Here is a 24,368-nt window from a genome sequence, read left to right as displayed (position 1 = left end):
GTTGAGTGCGGTACTACCAGGAAAGTGGAAAAAAAAAGGTACAAGTTTGCATATAATTATGTATGTCATAATAAGGTCAAATTTTATTCTATGACATTCGGGAGATTCAAGGTTAAAGGCGTTGAGCCTTGAGAAATAATCTTTGTAAGGAATATAATATTTTTACCGACAATTTTAGAAAAATATTTTTGAACCTTTTCTATCCAACATATATTTTTTACTGAGGTACAAGATTTCAATATAGGTTGACATACTGAGGTACAAGATTCTAATATAGGTTGAACATAAACTTTGTAGACTTTGTAAACTACATGTAAACTTGTAGACTTTGTAAACTACTTTGTAGACTTGGTAAACTACATACTGAGGTACAAGATTCTAATATAGGTTGAACATAAACTTTGAAGGCTCTTATCAAAAGTTGGGAATCGTTACTGATAAAATATTTTAAAAGTAAGTTAGTAGAAGAATGTGTGTTGCCTGCAATAAAAGAGTAGTGATTAAAAAACTTCATATCCAAAGGCACAATTATATAGATATCTTGTCTTAATAGATTCAATAGCTGTATCAATGTTCATTGATTGTATGTAATGGTAAAGGACTGTTTCTATAGAGTAGATAAAAACATTTTTTGGTTACTATATTAAGTTGCTAAAAATTTGAACATTCTGAAAATTTTTTTAAGGTATTGATAAGGTGTTTACATTGCCTTATGTTTGATAGAACTTGCTGTTGTCTGCAAAAGTTTGATACTACAATCACCATCAATACACAAGATTAACTGTTTATAAAAACTAAAAATAAGATGGGACCTAAACAATTGCTTGGGGTAATCTACTCTTTACAAGAATTTTTTTTGAATATGACACCATTAGCATGGATTCTGATAATGCCGACCTAGTTGACCCAAGAACGCCACATTATGGGGTGATAGCATACATATCTAGGTATTTTTATTTTTAGTTGGATTGGTTGACGGGTTAAGGATTTATGGCAGTTTTAATTTATATTTTGTTAGTTTTTTGCTACTTATACCTCAAAAAATTACTGATTACTGTGATATTTGGTCACTATTTTCAAAATAATGGTTACATGAGTGTTCTACTATGTAATACCAACAATTCTTGTTATAATTGTTTCATTGCTACAACTACTATTTTCATTTTATAGACCAAAATACTGATTTTCTATTTAAAGCAAGGTTTAACTAGACTTATTGATTGCGTGAAAATATCAGCATTTTCTATGGTATAAACTACTGTCAAAATGCATAAAAATGTTAAAAATGGTTGCAAAACTTTTATAAAGATACTAAAAAAATTACTAAAAAAATACTAAAATAAATGACAAATAGAAAGTTTGGAAGTGAGAAGAAAATTTTATGAAAGGGAGAACAGTCCTTTGAAGACCAGTAAAAATCTTTTGTAGGAATGTGTCATCAAATTAAATCTCTTCTAAATTGTCAATAAGTATGACAAGTGTCATTAATTTAAATAATAATTAAAGAAAAAATAAAGAAAAAAAATATGTAAGAATTATTTCCTTGTAATTTAAGTAATTATTTCCTTGATTTTAATTGTTTGTAACTGATTTTAAATATTTGTAGGCATGTTAATGGATTGTCACCCAATATAAATTTAGGTTATGTTTTGTAAAAGGGGTAGTTTGATTTAGTAAAGTTGAATTTAGTGAATTGCCACAATCCCAAATCAATCAAAGGTTCCTGATGAAAATCAAAAACTTGTGTGCTTGCCTGAAAAAAGATAGATCTGCTTAATCATTCTCGGGTACCACAAGGACTCTGCAAATTGTGTAGAACAATTTTGCGCAAAGAACAAAAGGAGAAAGAGATTAAAGAACAAAAGGAGAAAGAGATTATACTTCCTCCTTTTTTTAATTTCAATTTAATACAAGTGAGACCTGAAACAAGAGGCATGATGTAATCTGTCAAAATGGTCGTTCAAAGCTGCAAGAAAAATATCCCCTTGAAAAGCAAACCACCATTGAGAAAGAACCAAAAGTATGTTGCAGCACATGCCTCTGCCCTTTAGAAAAAGGTTTGCCCCACCAATACTCTTAAATTAAGTTCAGGGAAAACCTTCAATCTTTAACAGCAAAAGATGCCAGAGCAGCCAAATCTTGAGTTATTTCCATAAAGAATTAGCCCCTTAAGAAACATTCAACTTGCTAAAGCATCTGGCAAGTCTCCACTTACAATTACTACAGGTAAGTATTTATACTTAAGTAATTTTTAATATATATTCAAAGAAAATATTTAAAAAAAGAGACAAAATAGGTTTTGGGAAGTATATTTTTAACAAGTTTCTAATCACTTTAAAAACAAATAATTTAAAAATTTTAAAGAAACTTTCTGAACAAAGTTTAATATAAAGATAAAATATGTATGTTTTGGTTTAAGGTCAAAGTAGTGCCCAGCCACTACCAAGTGCTCCAAAATTGACCTCTCAAGTTCTTGTAAATGTACAATTAAATACCGGATTTTGCTAAAATAATTAAAAATTTCAAAAGGTGTTACTTAATGATAACTGGTGCAAGCGCAACACCCAAAATTTACACCACCTTTTACCACATCAAAGATTTTAACAGTTGCAATAGATCCCCCTTGGGCCCTATAGTGAACAAACTGTCAAAATTGCTCCAGTCTTTTATAAATATTGGTCAAGGTATAAACGAAACAAATATCATCCAGAGTGCAATGAAAGATTGTTATGCTGCATAACTGATCTGAGCAGTAAGAATATTTAAAGAACTGCTACCATATTTGATTTATCAGATTAGGCAGCAGAAAATCAGCTTACGGTTTATAATGAACATTTTAGCCATTTTAATCCTTAACTGCTGTTAGTAATCATGAATTTTAATATTGTAAGTGAAAATATTGAAGAGTGTTTGACTAAAAGAGTATATTAAGCTATTTTGAATAAATTTCTTGTAGAGATAATCAAAGTCTTTCAATTTAATCAGATACTATTAGTAGTATCTGATTAAATATAATGTAAAAAATAGTATTTCTTCACTTCATTTTGAAAGTCAATGTATTTAAGAAGGTTTTATGGGCCAATAAAAATTCTTATAGATTTTTTGTTTTACCAACTGATAGTCCTTTTGCCAAGCTTTGCATCTTTTTAAGTACTTTATTTTGCATTTTGGCAGTAGTTTATACCATGTTTGATGTCACCATGGAAGCACTTGATTGCATGGAGGCATGCAAGCTAGTTGGTATTTTCCTTCTTTTCCAGATTTCTAACCTTACCATAAACTTGATAGTATGCTAAATTATATCCATAGCAACCATTAATCAAGATTTTTAACACAACAGCCTCTCAATTGAACATAGATTAACTTTCGATTCTTCATGAAAATTTTTTTTACAAAACACATGTTCCTATTTACAAAGATGCATTAAAAAAGACTGGGTTTTCTCAAACACTATCCAAATTTGAACCCACCTAATATTAATAAACAAAAAAGAAACATAACAGTTTACATTGCTTTAATCCTCTTTTCAACATTCCACCATTAATAATTAACACAACTAACAAATACTGCATAACACATTCACTGTGTTAGAAATTGCAACTTAAGAAAACCACATGCCCTTTATATAACCTGTCTGTTAAAAAATGTTGCACATAAAATATTGCATATAAAAATTATGCATATAAATATAAGATTAGCTAATCGTCAATAGTCTTAATGAAAAATCTTATATTATTATTAAAAATCTTATATTATTTTGAAAACACATTCAAGTTTAGGCCATCTACAATAAGATGGCAACTACAATAAGATGATAAAAAAATTTCCGCTTTCACACTTTGATACCAGTGATAATCAAACCATAACCTTGTTTTAAATAAATTTTAAGTTAGATGCTTTCACAATGTAAATTTGTATTTTTATAACAAATTTTATTGGCGAATGGCATAAAACTTATGGTTTCATAATGAAGATGTTATAAAATTTTTATTTAAATTCTTTAAATATAAATATAAATATAAATATATATATATATATGTATTTATATATATACATATATATATATATATATATATATATATATATATATATATATATATATATATATATATACACACACATATATATATATATACACACACACATATATATATGTATATATATAATTTTATTTATTTATTTATAAATCTTTATTTAAAATTGAATAGCATTACAAGTAATGAATTGTACAATTTTATCTGTCCTTTAATATTATTAGTTTGCTAAGAATACAGGGGAGGAACATATTATTTATGCATTGAAAAGGCAGTAGAGCTTCCAATATTGTTTGGGAGGTAGAGGTCACTGACGCCATCATGAAGGATACGGGGGTATTTTTGAATAAAAGTTTTTTGGTAAGTAGTGGTTTTTGCGGTGTTAAGAGCACACGGGAATCTATTAGGCCTTCTGCTGTTGGTTTGAGTTAATTTGAAAATGTTGGATCTCTCTTTTTGCAGCAGCACTGCGCGAAGTGAGAATAGGAGCACTTGATATAAAGTGGCTAATAGCGTAAGATCAGTAGACCTGTAAAAGGTTTGGCTGAGTGTGTCCAATTTGCTTAAGACGTTTGAGCAGATATGGTATTGATTTTATATCGTTGTGAACTTTAGTCCATTGTTCATCCCAATCAATATTCTCATTGAGCATGATTCCAAGGTATTTGTGGCTGCTGACTATTTCAAGTTCAGTATTATTGAGTATAATGATGGTAAAGTTTGAATTTCGGAGCAACTGGGAATAATTCTTATGATTTTACATTTCGGGCCATTAAGTTTCGTTCCGTTTACCTTAGACCAAAAAGTGTCGCCATCAACAATGGATTGAGGTAGGTTGGTAGGAACTTTATCATTAACTACATAGGTCAGTATGTCATTAGCATATTTTTTGAGGATGGTTTCAGGTGGAAGATAGACGTTAATGCCGGAAATAAATAGAATGAACAGGATTGGACCTAGAACACTACCCGAAGTACACCTGCTTCAATACATTTCCAGTCAGTAGTGTGATCATTTGTTTTAATTCTTTGTTGACGGTTAGATAAGTAAGCTGCGATCCAAGAGGTGAGCCAGCTAGGTAGAATGTTCACTAACTTTAACAGTAACTTGTCATGACTGACAAGATCGAAAGCTTTTTTGAAATCAAAGAATATTGCATAAATTGATTTTTTGTTATCTTTTGCATGACTCCAGTCCTCTATAATTTGAATAATAGCATCCATCATACTTCGGCCTGGAAGGAAACCGAACTGTTTGTTTGAAACCCATAAGTGCTTGGTGTGATTAACAATGAATATGGTAATAATACGTTCAAAAACTTTACATAATGCTAATGTAATGGCAATTGGTCGATAGTCATTAGACGAGTGTGGGTTAGAAATTTTGGGAATCGGTGTTATGTTTGCTGATTTTATGTTTGCTATGAGGCGGTTGAATAGGATGCAGATTGATGAGGCGATTTCAAAGCGAGCAGATTTGAGCAAAAACAGAGAGAGATCATCTGGTCCTGAGGAACCTGGTTTGAGTTTGCTGAGTTGGTTGGCAATGTTATTAAGGGTAAAAATGGGGGTAGTAGGCGGGTTTGTCTCTTGGTTAATCAAGCATGAGAGTCTGGGTTGTTTCTTGCCAGTCCAAACACTTTGAAAATGATCATTTAATTGGTTTGCGAGTTCCTCAGAGATAGGGGTGGTGATTTGACCTTTATCAGCAAGACTGATAAAGGTCAAATCACCTTTTCACGCCAAAAATCTGTTTTTCCAGTAGTGAAACGCCTGTTATAGATTCTCTTTCTTTTGGTAATTAGTTTACTAATTCGATTTGCAAATGCTTTCCACTCTTTTTAGTACCCGGAGAAAAAGAGTTGTCGACGCTCTTTTATAAGGCCTTGAATAAGTGGTGTCATCCAAGGCTTAGGGTTAACGAGCGTTGTTGATTTTAGAGGTTGGCAGATGTCTTGGGCAGAGGGTATAGAATGATAAAAGTTGTTGCAAGCAACTTGTATTTCATACGGTGAATTCACTAAGATTTCAATATTGGTAGATTGTATCAGTGCAACAGTGTCAGCAATTCTACCTGACCGGTGAGCAACCTTGTGGGGAACTGGGCGAGTAGATTTATAGAAATTTAGAGGAGGTTGACTAACTACAACAAGGTGATCTGAATTACCAAAACTAGGAAGGGTATTCGACACATAGCATTAAGGGGCATTACTCAAGATGATGTCAAGAATAGATGTTTTTCTAGTGGAGTGTGTATTGAGATAAATGAGTTAGTGAGAACGACAAATAAAGTCAGTAGAGCAGCCATTTAGATCCCCTGTAAGAAATATTAGTGGTTTGTTGCTGATTGTGCAACGAGTTATGGCTGGTTCAATGAGTTGTGCAAGTTGATAAGATGCATTGCTATATATATACATATATATATATATATATATATTAGTAGAAAATCTCTTAACTAAATTTAATATATATATATATATATATATATATATATATATATATATATATATATATATATATATATATATATATATATATATATATATATACACACACTTAATATTATTTGTTTTTAGATCAATTTATAGCAGTATTTTGCATGAAATAAAATTAGAATTACAAGATTAAGTTTTTAGACAAATTTTGGTCAATTAAGAGTTCCGAAATAGGGTAAACACTTCTCATTTCAGTTTGCAAAAAATTTTAACTATATACTTTTTATAACAGACCTCACCAAATAATTGGTTGTGCAATTAAAAACTAAAAAAAAATTTTTTCCATATGAAAAAAAAACACCCTAGTATATATAAGTATATATATACATATATATATATATATATATATATATATATATATATATATATATATATATATATATATATATATATATATATATATATGTGTGTGTGTGTATATATATAAATATTTATATATATATATATATATATATATATATATATATATATATATATATATATATATATATATATATACACACACACATACATAGCATAGTATAGAAAATAACGACCACAAAAAATTACTAAATGTGCTATTTTGACCTCCCTAAATAACTTCTCGCCCGCCGTGGTTGAACAGTTGAAAAAAAAATTAGAGTTTTGAAAAATGTTTGACAAATAATCAGAAAAATCATCACTAAAATTTTGAAAAAACGTATAATTAGTTTTATAATAATATTTTCTGTATTTAACATATAAAGTTTTCCCTTTCAAGTGTACTTAGTCTTCTTTTTTTTTCTTCAAATCTTTATTTACTTAATTTATTTAAATTTTTATTTATTTTCTTGAAAGTATGTCATAAATTTGCCATAAATGGATGAATGATTTATAAAGAAATTTACAATACTAATTGCGCTTGTTTTTTCTGCAATAGGAATTTAAAAAATATATATATATATTTAGTGAAAATCTTGTTTTATTTAACATAAGTAAATTTTATAGTTTCATAAACTAACTACTTAATACTAAGATTTTCTTAGTATTAAGTGATCAGTTTATATAGTATTTCCGCAAGAGAGTTAATAACATTAAATTAACTAATCAACGGTTTTTAAAATGATTTTAATAAACAATATTTTAAGATATTCTTATTGAAATTTCTAATTCCTAATTCCTGCTACTGGTAACAGGGTGCTCATAACCCAGTACTACCTGCCCCATACCCTGGTACCTTGGAGGATTTGCTTTTCTAGGCAAAGGCTAGAAGAAATTCTTTATTCTTTAATGTTGTTAAAAAAAAAATTAAAAAGAGTTTTTTTTTTTAATTAATAAATTGTAATAGAATTATAAACATCAACCCATCAAAATGGTGGCTACTAAAATAAGACAAACAACACCTTCATTTAAAACACAAACACGGTCAGAGTAAAAACACCTGTTGAAAAGACAAAACTCTACGATAGAAGTTGTTTAAACTTATACTAGAAAATACATTTTAGGCAAAAACTTCGTTAATGTAGCAGCAGAGTGCTGCTACATAAACTGAGCGTTTGGGATAGGGTAGCAGTCTTTTCTTGTTTTTTTCTTTTTTTTCTGAAAACGCTGTATGCATAACTTCTAATTTATAAAAGTTGCATCCTCTTAATGTAACTTATTCTTCATGTTCAAAAATATTTTATTTATTAGATTTTTTTCTAAAACATCAATACCTGTGTAGTTTCTCTCCCATTATCTTATTTTTCTGACTAATGTTTCAAACTATATCTTTTAAATAAAAAAATTGTTTAATTAATAATTAAAAATTAAGTAACCTTCATAGTTCAGATTTTTCATATACTTATTCCAACTCCATTCTTTGTACCACCAATCTGTAAATAAAGTTTTTGACAGGATTAATGATAGCAATTACCTTTTAATATCAGTAATTTGATAGACAACTTTTAATTATTATTTAAATTTACAATTAATGAAATTTCTGTATATAACTATAATTATAACTATAATTTTATTAATTAAAAAAATGACTATTGTACCTGGGGCCACTTTTTTTTATATTTTTTTTTAATTTGAATAAATCTGGTCCTAGATACTCAAACTGTCTCAGATATATGTATTTATATATATAAACAAATATGATATGCATATATGTATTAGATAAAGTATTAGATAAACCCATCAGAAAAACAAGCGAACAACAATATCCTTTAAACATCAATAACCCTTAAACATCAGACGGGTCCCAAATATTTTGAAAAAAAAAGTTCTTCAAAAGCATATCATGTTGGGTCTCAAAAGAAGTGAAATTTTATAAAAATTTCAAAAATAGTAAAAAAAAGTTATGGAAACAAATTAAAAAAATTTGTTTAAAAAAACAATGAAAATATGTACTTTTTTATTTTTAGTTAAAAAATGGTAGTTTTTAAGCCGTAAAATTTAAAATAGTAATCTTTATAAAAAATGATTATTATTTTTAGAATTTTTATGAGACCCAACATGATATGCTTTTAAAGAACTTTTTTTTTCAAAATATTAGGGACCCGTCTGATGTTTAAGGGACTTGAGCGAGCCCTAAAGTTTTTTTAAATTTAGCATTAATTTATTACATAGAACACATTTAGGGGGTGGCAGCAGACAATTTTAAAAAGAGTTTTTAGAATATCCCTAATATATATATATATATATATATATATATATATATATAATATATATATATATATATATATATATATATATATATATATATATATACACACAAATAATTTTAGATGTCAAAAGTAAATTGAATTTGTAAATAATCAAATTTATTTCTTTTAACACAGTGTTTCATCAATAAAGATAAATTTTAAAATATTTTCAATATATAAGTTTTATTAAATAACTCCTTTTTTTTCTTCTTATTCTTTATAAGTATTCAGAAAAATACCTGATTGAAAAATATATACCTGATTGAAAAATATATACCTGATTGAAACAGTGATGAAGTTAAATTCAGAGAAGACCTAGATGTTGAACTAGTTGCTAATCCATTTTCCTGATTATCCTCAGAACTTAATACTAAAAATACAATAAAAACAGAATGAAGAGATTTAATTATAAACTTTAAAAACTTAAATTATTTACTGTTTTGAAATTATGATGTCATATTGAAAAACAAAATTTTTTTTTTCTTCTAATTTTCATATCTTATACTTTATTTGTTCAAGAACCGTATGTTAGCAATATAAGTTGTTATATTCACTTACAATTTAAATTTTTATGTTTTATAATTTTTTTCATTATATCCACTTACAATTTAAATCACTTACAATTGTTATATACACTCAGCAATATAAGTTGTTATATTCACTTAGAACTTATACCTTTGAACTAATATTTCTTTTAACATTTCTTATTACTCAGGCTGTACGCATGAGCTTTAGTTTTAATAAGTTGCATGAGCTTTAGTTTTTTTAAGTGCAACCCTCAGAATTAGGGTCACCATTCGGCAATGCCGACCTGAAAGTGTTTGAGGTTGGCAAAAAATTGTCGACCTTGTTTCGATGTTTATGGTAAGACCTTTGTATCAAATAATTTTTGCCGACCTCTAATGAGGTCGGCAAATTATTGCCGACCTCATTTTTCCTAATTCCGAGGGTTGTAAGTGTTATGCTTTAAAGATAAAAATTGGAAAAATCTAATTGCCAATAATAAACAGTTATTTAAAAATTACAAATGTTCAAAAGACATCAAGCTGCCAAAATACATATGGAAAGATAAAAAAATAATTAGTTTATATTGAATTGGTCCATCTTTAAAACAGCGCTTGTGTATAATAACAATAACTTCACATGCCAACCTCTATAAAAAATTAACAATTACACATGCAAACCAAGAATGTTTACAAAATAAAAAATTGGAACTGATATCTTTAAGACATTTACGACGTCTGTGATTTAATTTGTAGTATAAATTGAACTTTATTAATATTAGCATTTATTCTGGTGAGTTTTTATCAACAAAAAAATGTATTAATAAAAAATACCAATAAGTGATTTTCTACAATAGGTTGGGCTCAGTACTTTCTGGAAAGATATACTTGGCAAAAACTCAAGAAATACTTATCAAAATTATTTACATTTTTTTTTATAATGACATTCTATATAAATGTATATAATTGTATTTATTTTTTTTACTAATACTATCAGTTTATCAGTCTAAAATGAGTAAACAATTGAAAAAAAAGGAGACTCTTGTTGTCTCCTCTTGTCACTCGAAAGACTTTGACTTCCAATTTGTACATCTTTAGAAACGCTTTTACTTATTTATTAACAAACACAGCAAGACAGTTATCTTTTGGCCCGATTTGGTAACGATCCACTACTCTGAGAAAACAATGGTGTGGTACAACCAAAATGGATTCCAAATCGTCTCAAAAGGTGCTAATCCTTCAAACTGCACTGAGCACTGCTCAGTGAGCAGTGTGCTACCAAGAGTTACTGCAAAATTGTAAAAGGAATCTTGTTAAAAAGCAACAAATCAGCGAAAGATGACAAAAAGTTTTAGCAAAACTGGATAGCAGCATCAAAAAAGATTACTGAAAGCAAGATCCAAGTCATAATGCTCTCAATACTCTCAAAAAAATCCAATTACTTTTTATGCGTTCTCTGAAATCTGTACAACCTGATTAAAAACTTTATATGACACAATAAATTTCATTGTAAAAAAATTTGAAATTAATTTGTTAAGTATTTCTCAAGTTATTGCTAAGTATATCCTGCCCAAAGTAAAAAAAGTAAAGTACTGAGCCCAACCAATAATTTTATTCAAATCTATTTTTATCTTTTATATAGTTGAAAATGTCTTAGCTATTGTATTCATCTGCAATTTATATTATATGTATATTCTGTCTAAACCTCTGGCGTGGTGTTTACTTACTCATAAGTTACTACATTTATGTTTGTGTTCTGTCTAAACATTTGGCAGTGCTTGCTCACCTGTAAGTTACTATATTTATGATTGTGTTCTGCTTAAATCTCTGATGCAGTGTGAGCTAAGTTACCAACTGGTGACTCCAACTATAAGACTTACACTTGCCTTAATATCTAGTATTCTGTTAGATGTAATATTTTTCCTAATTCCTGCTACTGGTAACAGGGTACTCATAACCCAGCACTACCTGCCCCATACCCTGGTACCTTGGAGGATTTGCTTTTCTAGGCAAAGGTTAGAATAAATAAACTCTAACTTGAGATTCTCTGGGGTTCTTGGTTAAGTTAAGGCTAGACATGTTGTCTTAATAAAAATACTCATCTTGGTCTGATGTTAACTACACCCCGCTACTGTCTTTTAAAAGACCTTGTAGGCAGTCTTCATGGATAAGCAGAGTAATTTTGTTGACCAGTCTCACACCACTTTTTTATATATTAAACTAGCATAGATGTTAACCTGTTTTATATTGTTTCTTGCTTGATGATGAATGCTAGATCTTCTTGCCTTTACTCAAAGATTTTTGCTTGTGCCTTCGTAAAAAAATCAGTTTGATGACTCTGAGGCCAATTGTTATTAAGGTTTCCTGAACTCTGTGGTAGCTCTTAGAGAGGCTGATTTCATCAGCAGCTGTAAGGTATTAAAGTATTAACAGTTAAGTTAACAGTTGACGCCATACATGTTGCTCATGGATGGTGTCTCTGTTAGTGCTTTTGGTATGCATTGGGCCACAAAAGAAACCCTAAGTTATGACTTAGTTAAGTTAATTATCTGGACCTTTTGCAACTGCATAGCTCATTTCTTGAGTTGTTAAATTTGTAACTCGTTCTCCTGACAACCCTAATCATTTACCTTCACTCCTTGATTTGTGTCTTGTCTCTGACCCTAGCTTGTGTTCAGTTTCTTCTTGTTCTCCTTTTAGGTGGTTTTAACAAATGTGGTTCATACAATCATCTCTACAAAACTTTATCTCATACTTTATCTTTAGACTCAAAGAAAATCAAAAAAAAAATTTATTTTTCTTTTCTTTTTGATGGTCCTTGAGCTGATAACTTTCCTCTCACTGATGATAAATGCACCTTCTATGTAACCCCCTAGATCCAACAGGTATAAAAACACATGATATCACAACAGCAATCACCATTAGAACAAATGCCTTTTTATTATTATTGAAATCACTGTAAAGAGATACTGTCCAATGCTAAGCCTCATTATTGTTAGTTTACTAAATCTTGTTTGTTATCTCAGAAATTAGGCTCTAGAGAATTTAAAGAAAATCTTTAACAGTGTCTTAACAAATCAATCCATCATTTTATGACATTCCAAATCTAATTCATGGGTCTGATCTTAATACCTCTCCCAAGGATAAAGCAGAACTATTTGCTAAGAACTTTTCCTTTAACTTGACTCATGAATCTAATAGTCATACTCTTTCTGCTATTCCAGTTAAACAGGTTAACCCTTTGTTCGACATAAAAAATACTCCGGCATTTCTCAATTAAACTCTTCTACAGCTTGTGGTCCAGACAACATTCCTATCATAATCTTACAAAAGTGTTCTCCTGAGCTCTCTTCAGTTTTCTCTAAAATATTTAATAAGTGACTGAATCTTGGACTTGCATTGTCTTTATCTACATCAATGGTCTTTCTGACAATCTTACATCTAAAGTGGCTCAATTCTCTGACAACTCAACTTTATGCTCCTACCTTTACAAAAAGTCTTTTCTTTTAGATTGCTTAGAACAAGTAAGCGATCTTAAATCCGATCTCTCTTCTGTAACAGCTTGGAGCTTGCAGTGGCTTAAGAATTTTAGCTCCAACAAAACTCATTAACTGCAAACAACTATTGCAATATTGCAAAGATTCCTATAATAATAAATGACAACCATTTTACTGAGTCCTATTCTTTATGCCTTCTTGGATTATCATCCACTACTGACCTCTCATGGAACCATATATACATTTGAAAAGTTAGCATCTGCTAAGGTTGCTTCACTTTATATTATTTGCCATTAAGTTACTCCTGATTCCATTCCTTACATCTAAAAATCTCATATTTGTCCTTGTATAGAATACTGTTACCATTTTAGAGCTCGTTCTTCTAATGATGCTCTTTCTCTTCTAGACAATATATAAAAACTTAGCTAGATCTGCTTTAGCTAAATTTGAACCAAGGTTCAAATTTAGCTAAAGCAGATCTAGCTAAATTCAACCTTACTTCAAGGTTTGAAGTAAGGTTGCATAACTTTCTATTTTCTACTAGTACTATCATAGTTGCTGCTCAAAGGAGCTATCATCTCTAGTTACATTAACCAAAACATATTCCTGCTTGACTCGACATTCAGCAAATTTGCATCATTTTACTGTATCAGTCCCTTCATGCTCTATAAATGTTTATTTATCTAATTTTTTTCTCTGCATTTCAATGCTATGAAACCTTTTTCCATACTTATGTTTTGCTGACTCATACAACCTTTAACTTTTCAAGTCTTCTGTCAACTGTTTCCTTGCTCTTTAACACTATTCTTTGTTTTCTAGTAACTTCTAACTTAATATGGGTTGCTTGCAGCCTTGTTGGCAGTGAACTAGTATACAAAAAAAATATTTTTATTAACAATTATTCATAATAATGTTTAAATTTATTGTAATGTAAATGTAAACATTTAAATTATTAAAAAATAAATATTTAAATTTGAGTTATTAATTTTTTGTTTAACAAAACATTGAAAAAAAAGTAGGGGAGAGTAGTGTACCTCAGAGGTATTTTCAAACTTTTACAAATATTAAAAAAAATACTTACAATATTTTCTGTAATAATATATTTTCTTTAATTTTATGGTATTAGTTACTCTAGGATTTTTTATTAAATCATCCAGACATATTTTTTCATTCCTTTTTTTAAGTTTAAAAAACAGCTTACATTACAGCCAAGGTACACCACCAGTGGTGTACCTTGGAGGTATGTATTTTGTACCTTGGAGGTATTATTGCTTTAACAGATTAAGTACTCAACATGGTAGAAATTTAATATAATGTTTACTTAAAGGGTAATTGGACTTCACATCAGAGATAATAATAATCTATCTAGTTAGATTTATATAAACTATATATTAATTGATACTTATGTTGAAATTATATATTATGATAAATTTAAGCTAATTTATACTAAGAAGTATTAAAAACATACAAAAGTAATAGTGTTGAAAAAGAAATAATGTTGAACAAGAAAGGAGTAAATAACAAATATCTACATTTAAGTTTAGTAATAATAAGTAATTCACTTGGGTTTAACATTTGTCTACTCTACAGTCAGGTAATCAAAGTTAATGCCAAATGAGTTTTTCCAGCTGTCGTGCTGAACCTCCTGTAATAGAGGGATGTGGCAACTAAAAGACCATGTCTTATTTGTCCAACTCATACACAGTTTTATGATCTCTTTGAAAATTCAAGAAATTTATCAAAGAGAAATTAACAATTTGAAAAAAGCAATTACAATTTAACAAAGAAATACACACATCATATTATACTAAAGAAATACTTAATAAACAAAAAAAAATATCATAATAAACTATAAAAATATTTTACATTAAAAAAATACTTTCATAACAAATATTAATTATAGTGTTTAAAAAATCATGCAAGTTTGTACCTTGATGGTACTACCAAGGTACACAACAGTTTTTACAAAACCGCAACCATATGTTTATAGGTTAGGAGTTAAGCAGTTTCAAGCATGCATAAATGTAGCTGAAAACATGTTTTACAATTTTTGATAATCAGTTTTAAAACAAAGTTTATACCTACAGTTGTAGAAAAAAAAGAATGCACTCTCAAAAAATTACTTTTTGGTACCGGGAACATACTTTTATTTTTATTGCAACAACAAATGTGTTAAGCCGTGCTAAAACAACTTATTATGCTCCTTTAGAGGCCAATACATGCAACTAAAATTTCAGTTTGAATTCATCACTTAAGATGGCAGCACAATTAACGTGCCTCCAAGGTACACTCACCTCTAAGGTACACCACTCTCCCCTATACTAATTTGATCATATTCTATGTTTACATATTATTGTATGTTTCTCTTTAGATCACAAATGATAAAAATGGAAAACTATGGAAACAGCAGTAAAAAAAAGTTTTGGTTCATTACTTAAAGAAACCGACTCAGAACAGAAAGATTATACTCACATTTATAAATGCTTCTTTTGATAGCAAGAAAAACTGGTTCATATTTCATAAGACTGCCAACCATGTTTTGTTCAAGCATTTCATTTGAAAGATTTATTATAAAGATTTTAGATTCATCAGTTAACAATTTAAGATTTGAAATGGATGACTGTGAGCCAAATTTTATTACAAATGTATTAATGTCTAAATGAAATTAGAAATATGCATTTTTGATTTAAAAAATAAAAATGCTATTAAAATACATTAATATAGCATTTGTAATGTAATATAAACAAATAAGGAAAGAGTATACCCATTCTTAAAATTAAGTCAAAACTAATCTAGCAATAAATAATTAGACACAATCAACAATGTTACACACCTCTATATTTTGATTGAATTTCTATTTTTATTTCACTTTCACTTTTTCGTTCATTTAGAAAAAGAAACAAAATGTTTTTATTTCCATTATTCTGAACTTTCTCAAAACTTGAGTAATATTGTGTTAAAACACTGTTTATATTCATTTGTAAACTACCAGAATTTATTTGTGAATTTCCAGCTTTGATTTGTGAACTTTCACTATTATTTTGTGAATTTCCGTAATTATTTTGTGAACTTCTTGTATTTATTTGTGAACTTCCAGTATTAGCTTGTGAATTTCCTGTATTTATCTGTGAACTTCGGGTATTTGCTTGTGAAGTACCAGAATTAATTTGAGTGCTTCCAGCATTTGACTGCTTTTCAGCGGTCATCTGTAAATAATCAGTGTTGATTTTAAGCAGATATTCTTTAACTTCATCCAAACTTTTAAATGTTTGAAAACTACATACCTAAAATAAAAACATGTTTACATATAGTGTGCAATAATTAAATAGTAACTATAGTAACAGACAATTACTAAATAGTTATTAGGAAGCAAAACTATTTTAGATAATTTGCAAAAATATTTCATTGTAATTAATTAACAACAATTAAAATTAAAACCATCAAAAAGGTTTATTTTGATATAACAAATAATGAAATGAAGTAAGTAAAACCAAGCAAGAGAAAAACAATTTAATAAAAAGAGTTAAATAATTAAATTGAAAGCACCTTGAAATAATAATAGAAATAAACTATGAAAAAAATAAGTTGAACAGCTTGGTTTGCTAAGTTGCAGTTCTCAAGATTTAACATCATAAACAAAGTGAGGATTACATAAAGAAAAAGTTACTTATCTTAAAAATAGAAAAAAAAGGAGCATTAAAAGAAAAGCGGAAAAATGATAGCAAACTGATTACAATCTTTGAGTGTTCTTGGGAAAAATACTATTATTCAAATGAATCCAGTTCAGCCAGCGCTCTTAAAAAAAACAACTAATAAACACTTTTTAATTATTTTTTTGGCATGTATGAAGATGCAGTAAAAAATAAAACATTATAAACCATACTTCAAACTTGACACATCAATGCCTAAATAAATCTAAGCAGATGTAGGGAACCACAACAAAAACTTTCTTAAATTCTATAATTTTTTTATAATAAGTTTTTTGGCACTGTTTTGGATTAATTTATGGATGTTAACAGATTAGAAAAATGTGTATTATACATTCATTATTCAATTAATAGAAAGCCAATTACTATTATAGCTAAATAATGCAGTTACAAGAACATATATTAAAACTATTACAAACTATTATTTAATAACAAGTGGGGATTATCTGTTTCAGTACATGGAGCTGCAGGTGTTGTGCAGTGCAAAAAAAAATCATACCAAATATTGCAACTGTCTTAAAACATAACAAATATTTTAACTGTGATAAAACATAACAAATATTGCCTAATTTATATTGCTTAATATGTATTGCATCATATATACTGTATACAACTAATACTACTACTGTCTTTGAAGTAAAGACACTCGATAGTTTATTTGAAAATTTTTTTTAAATGATCCATAACAAAGATTTCATGAAACTTTTATCAGTGATCATAACATGCACAATACTTCATTAATTTATTGTTAATACAATGAAACATTGTTAGAACAATGAAGGATCAATGTATTGATTTGAAAAATGTTGTTTTTTGTCACAGCCAATATAAATGACTTTGCATTTGGCTAAGATATCTTTTATTTTCATTAGACTATCATTAAAAACTACCTGCAACTTCTTATGAAAGACTTAAAATATTTAAGTCTTTGCAAAAATTTTTTAGTAATTTTTGGCAGTGGAAACACATTTTGAAAATGAGGTTTTTTGGTACAATTTTCTCTTACAAACGCAACTAAAAGATTTTAATTTTTGCTTTAGAGTGATCCTTAATACCTATAGAACCACCCCTCCAAGGAATTTTTTGAGTTAATTCTGGACAACTATGCAATGCGCTACTTTCTATTTACTGTATTTTGGAGGTCATGATCATGACCATGACCATGATCTTAATTCATTTTATCTATTTGGAAAAGGTTTTAGTATTCATACTGTATGGCTTATACACAAGGAAAGCAAAAAAACTTTTACTAATTATATAAGCAATATTATAACAATATAAATATATTGAAAATATTGTTAATATATTTCTAGTGCTTAATACTTTCCAGGAAGTATTTGTTTATGTCTAATATGTACATTAAAAAAAGTCAAGAACACTTTCCTGTTATCACTCTAGATAATTTATCTTTCTATTTAATAGACTTATTTGTAGTAACGTAACAATGTTTAAATACCACTTTGTAATTTAGGATGTTAACTGAGAATCAATGATCTTAAGTTTATGTATGAAAGAAATGTGATAAACAATGTTAAATATTTTTCCATAACAAAAAAATATTTTTAGTGAGGTCAATAGCAGTCAATATATTCCTAGTCACCTATTACTTGTATGTTATCATCCAAGTATTAAGTCAACCAACTGTACTTCTTTCAGAGAGAAAACTGACTAGGATATTTGATAATAACTGTTCTGTTGCATACAAAAATGTTTTGCAAAGATAGGTTTTAACTAGTTTACTGGTTATAGATGTTATTTCAATTTGTTGGTAGATATGGGTTATTGGGCTGGTAGTAGTAAACGATCGGGTTTGATGTTTAACCGGGGCCGGGTTTGATAAAATATAGCCGTGGCCAGGTTTGTGACCGGGCTGCATAAACATTAATAAATCCTAAAGTATAATTTTTCTATTCAATTTTATTCAAAATTGCATATATAAACATCATTATGATCAACATTACCATCATAATCATCATCATCATCATCATCATCATCATCATCATCATCATCATCATCATCATCATCATCATCATCATCATCATCATCATCATCATCATCATCATCATCATCATCATCATCATCATCATCATCATCATCATCATCATCATCATCATCATCATCATCTTCTCTTTCAGTAAATACTACAGCATATAAATACTAAAGTTTATATAAATATGAAAGGATATTGTATGCCAGCATTTAAACAAATAGCAAACATATATGTTTATATTCATAATATGATGCATAAAGCGCATCTAAGAAGCTTTTATTCCTTCTGGACTAAAAGTTTGGAAGCTTTTATTCCTACTCTTCAAATCAAACTTCATTCTACTCCATATTTTTTTCACCATCTTGAGCAGTTGCTTTATTAATCATTTATTTCATCTTTTTTAAAAGAACATCTCTCTTAAGAACAAATGTCCATTTATTATTCCAAGCAGCCAATGTAAAAAGGTCCCGTCTGATATTAAGCTCTGTTATTCTCAGTTTACTAAATCTTGTATCTTATATCAGATGTTAGGTTCTAGAGACTTTTGGTTAGTCTTCAACAATGTCATTAACTAAAATAAGTCTGATATTTAATCTTATTAATTATATAATAGTTAATAATATTTAGTTTTTAAAAAGTGCTAAATAAGTGGTTGCAATTTTTCAAAACTCTAGAAAACACTTTGACCTCTCTAACTATCCTACGATTAGTCTTCACTCTGTTATTAGTTTCTTTATATAAAAGTTTTGAGATTATTAAATTATTTCTTACTAACTGCAGTAATAAAGTTATTCTTGAAGGCCTACACTCTTCTTTATTTCAAGTAACTTTAAGGGTACCACAAGGTATCTTGTGGTACTCTTCAATCTTTGCTTATGTATTGTTTCTTATCTACAATATCAATCTTCATGAAAATTTGACATCAAAAATTGCTCTATTTGTTGATGACTCAACTTTATACTCTTGTCTTGAAAAAAAATCTTCACTTTTTGATTGGTTAGAACAAGCAGCTGATTTTTAATCTAATCTTTCTTCTGCAACAGCCTAAGGCTTGCTGTGGCTTATGGATTTAAATTCTGCAACTTAACTTAAAATCTGCAATTTTTGTTAGACAACAAAACTCATTTATTAAAACTTATTAAACTCAAATATTGCAATAATGTTGGTACAGTACCATCTCTCTAATTCGAATTTTATGGGGAAAAATAAAGTTTGAATTAGAGAGACTTTCGAATCAAAGAAAGCTGACTTTTTCCAAATATTCTTTTTAAAGTAATGAATAGAAATCAAACAAACAAACAAATAGTAATTCTTAAGCCTAAAAGCAATATATATTATGTGTTTTGAACTTTTAAATTTGAAAAAAAAAGTCATTAATTGTAGATTGTCTTTTATGAGCTAGTAAATTCATGTTAAAGTCACGATTTATATCTTTAAGAGCCTTTGTCAAAATATCTTCAAGTTAGTTTGCTTTTTCTTAAATTAGTCTAGCCATTCTTTATAAGCTTGAAATTTTTGAAGCATAACTCTAACACAAAGTATAAAGCTTTTTATTTTACCAGCATGCCACTAATTGGTTCATTATCAGTATCAGCTCTCATTAGTTTGAACCATTTAAGTACAGCTTTGTTTACTATGTAATACGAATCAACTTTCACGTTTCCCGTTTAGTCAAATTTCCTTGACAAAAAGCGTCAAAGATTTTATCTTTATTCTTTTTCCAGGTTGAATATCAATTACATTAGAGTTTTTTATTTCCACTTTAAATTGTTTTCTTAATGTTTCTTTGATGCCATGATTTTTTTTAAACAGTAGAAGATAATTTACACCAGTTGTTTTTTAAAAATTCACAACATTCGAAATTTGAAATTTTTTTTTGACGTTTTAATGAGCTTTTTACACGTCAGACGTAAAAAAGTTTGATTTACAGAGAGAATCTTACTGACGGGTCACAATTCGAATGGATTTTTTATCCATTCGAATTGTGGAGGTTTTCAAATTATAAAGATTCGAATTATAGAAAGTTAAACGCAAGAGTTTCTTACGCGCATTTAATGCTTTTAATGACTTTTAATGACATTTAATGCTTTTAATGACTTTGCATTTAATCGAATTATGGAGGTTTTCGAATTAAGGAGATCCGAATTAGAGAGATTGTACTGTATTTCTATATTGATGAATAACAACCCTCTTACTCTCAGACAAAGTCATAAACACATTGTAAATGTAATGTGGTAAATGTAATACACATTGTAAATGTAATGCAGTCGTGGTGTAGTGGTAGAGCGCTCTCATCATAAGCGACAGGTACCAAATTCAATCCCCACTACATCCCTGGTAGTACAGTGCTTAACTTGTTTCTCTGCAGAGTGGCCTTGGTTGTCAAGGTTCGTGTTTAGGAGTTATATAGTTGAGAGAGGGTTGTAACCACAATTAAGAAGCCTCCTCGTCTGTAGTGGCGTTTTTAGCCTTAAGGAGGTGAATTAACATAAAAAAATATTAATAAATTATATGCTCTATCTGCAAAGCTTGAGCGACTCTTCCATTGTTGTAAGGTTGCATTTCTTTCTTTTTTCTACAAATGCAATTATGGAAAATGCTAAACAGGCTATCATCTCTATTACAATAAACCAAAAGTCATTCTTGCTTGGTTCTTATTCAACAAGTTGCATCCTTTTACTGTATCTGTCTCTTCATGCGATAAAAACTTTTAATATTTTTAATATTAATCCAGTTTTTTTCCTTGCACATCAAAAAAACCTTATAACTATTAGCCATCTTCATGTTTTTCTTTTATAAATAACCAACAGCTTTTCAAGTTTTCAGTTGACCATTTCCTATTATTATAGAGATAAAAAGAAAACCTCCAATCATCATCCAGATGAATAATGATTGGAGGTTTTCTTTTTAGCTCTAAAATGACATTCATTTTGGTTAAATTTTTGCATAAATCGTTTCTATCACAGTTCTTTTTTCTGGTATATTTCCTGGTATGCCAATGTGAATTTAAAATGATTTCTTTTTGTAGATAAACAAAAAAGTAGATCAATCAACCAATCAGAATCATCAATCAATGTTCCTGTAGCCATTAAACTGTTTATGATTTCAGAAGCAACCTATATATATAATTTGCACTAAAATATAACTTGTATAAAATACTGAAAATTCATGTCCAATCACACTTAGAAGTTTTCTACTTATTGAAGGTTTAATTATTTTGAATTTATAGTTCATAGATAAACAAAAGAAAGTAAGAATAAATATAATAAGAACTTAAAAATTATTAAATATACCTTAACTACTTTAGCTCCCTCATTTACCACAAAGTGAGTCTACCTTTTTGACTCTGTAAAGACTTCTTCTTTACCCAGGACAAACAACTGGCAGACAACATTTGTTGTTCATCAAATATCCTGGAAAGATAAACAACCAAATTTGTTCTCCCAAATTTTACTCAAATTTTTTAATGATTTTGATTGTTTGTCATTTTTTTCCCAGCAATAAGCAGTGTTCATAGTTACATAAAAGAACTACTAATTTTAAATGACACAATTTTCCGCAATTTGAAAATTATTAAACTACTGATTAAATACTTATGATGGATATCATAGTTATGTTTATGTTTCAATTTATATAGGGATAATCCTAATTAAAATTTTATTTCACATTTACAAAGAGTTTACTACAATGCCTTTAAATTTAATTTTCTGGAAAAAATATATATAAGTAAAGTTATTAAATATACATAACTTTATTTTTGCTTTAGTTTGCAAAAAATTAAGAACCAATAATAGCAACCCATTTAGATTTCAGAAATATTTTTAATAAAACAATATGAACAAAACTTTTATATAAAAAGGATTTGGTTTAGGGGCCAAGACATAGAACCTGGCAGTCTTTTGATCAATAGTGTTACATGTTGTACATGCCAAATCTTGTTAGTAGTCAGTTAATGAAAAAAAGACTTCAGATATGTCTTTTTTTGTCTTTGAATATGTGTACAATGTGTACAAGAAACCAATTTAACGATACAATAAATTTGTTGACACTATGGTTGAAGATTACAATTAGAACTTTAATAAGCTCAAACCAAGTGCCCAGTGTCATGCTCAGTGTCATGCCCAGTGGTATAAAGTAGGTGATTCTTGTAAATTGTGGTGAAGGTAACTTACTTAGGAAAAGTAAAACTTTAGTATCTACATCAATTGAAGATGAAGATGCACATAGTTGTATGAAAAATGAAGAAAATCAAACATTTTAAAAAATGCAATAAAAAGATCCATTGAGCTGCTGTATGGTTGGGGTTGATCAATCTTTTGGAGCTAAATGATGAAGTTTTTAGGATTTTGGTAATATAACATCAAAGTTCATTTGGTTAAGCAATGTTAATTTAAAACAATTTATTTGGTGTTCCTTAAGTTATATTATGATTTAATTTCCATAAATATTTTTAGCGTAGTAATAATACATCTGTTAATAAAGTCATCAGATATGAAACTAGTGTGAGTTTGTTACTTATACATTTGGAAACTAGATCTTCTGATGCACACAAAAGCTGTGAGCTATATTGAGCTTTTTTAACAAGTTTTCTTCAATCTGATATATATTTAGCAGCCATTATGACACATAAACACCAATATGTTAGTTTATATGGGTGAGTTTTGGCAATGAAATAATGTTTTCACATTTCTCAAGAAATTTAATAGTATGCTAAGATTAAAAAATGACAAGGTTAGTAGATCTTTTGAATAGCATTTCTAAAAATTTATATATTATCTTGAAAATATTACAGAGTTACAACTCAAATTTTAATATTACCCTAGCTTTTCACGGATTATTTACTGAGTAAAGAATGTTTTTCCCTGAGTTTAACTTTTGGATTTTACGACGTGTGTGTGTGTGTGTGTGTGTGTGTGTGTGTGTGTGTGTGTGTGTGTGTGTGTGTGTGTGTGTGTGTGTGTGTGTGTGTGTGTGTGTGTGTGTGTGTGTGTGTTACCTATAATTTCTCACAAAAAGAAGAAAAATAAAGAGTAATAAAAAAACGATTATTGCCCTAATCTAAACTCTCAATCAATATACAGGACTCCCTTTTATGTTTAACCTAGATAGTCAGTTGATGTATGGACTGAAGCTCCACAACTACCTATTTCAGTATTTTATTTAATTTTCATATATAATTTAAATATAGTTTAAATGTATTAAAATTATATAAAAAATAAAGCGACAACATTTTTTATTATTTCTAAATAGATAAAAAATTTCTTTGTATTTAATTTGTATTTTATTTCTGAAACTGAATTTAACTCTTTTAATTCTCTATTTTTCTTTACATTTGCAAAGCCATCAGTGGCTTCACATTTGCATTCAAGCATCAAGATTGCTAATCTTTATTAGCATTTCAGATCTTTTTTTTTATATAAAGCTTGTTGATACAAGTTATTTTTTCTTTAATTGTTTGTATTTTTTTAATAAAATTGCTCTTTAATCATGTGATT

The 24,368-nt window shown here is 28.5% G+C and overlaps 1 protein-coding gene across 2 annotated transcripts in view; it reads right to left on the bottom strand.

The window, feature by feature from the left end:
- LOC100200905 (uncharacterized) overlaps positions 1-24,368 on the bottom strand; it is an 80,678-nt gene that overhangs the window by 30,960 nt on the left and 25,350 nt on the right. For both annotated transcript variants that reach the window (XM_065818532.1, XM_065818533.1), the window contains exons 5-8: positions 16,010-16,460; positions 15,649-15,831; positions 9,454-9,546; positions 8,304-8,360 (exon numbers count right to left, since the gene is read on the bottom strand). In XM_065818532.1, coding sequence (XP_065674604.1) covers positions 8,304-8,360; positions 9,454-9,546; positions 15,649-15,831; positions 16,010-16,460 — 784 coding nt within the window. The remainder of the gene's footprint in view (positions 1-8,303; positions 8,361-9,453; positions 9,547-15,648; positions 15,832-16,009; positions 16,461-24,368) is intronic.

This window comes from Hydra vulgaris, chromosome 14, assembly GCF_038396675.1.
Source record: "Hydra vulgaris chromosome 14, alternate assembly HydraT2T_AEP".
Classification (NCBI taxonomy): domain Eukaryota; kingdom Metazoa; phylum Cnidaria; class Hydrozoa; order Anthoathecata; family Hydridae; genus Hydra; species Hydra vulgaris.
The sequence above is the reverse complement of the archived record's forward strand: the minus strand, read 5'-3'. Positions and strand labels throughout refer to the sequence as shown.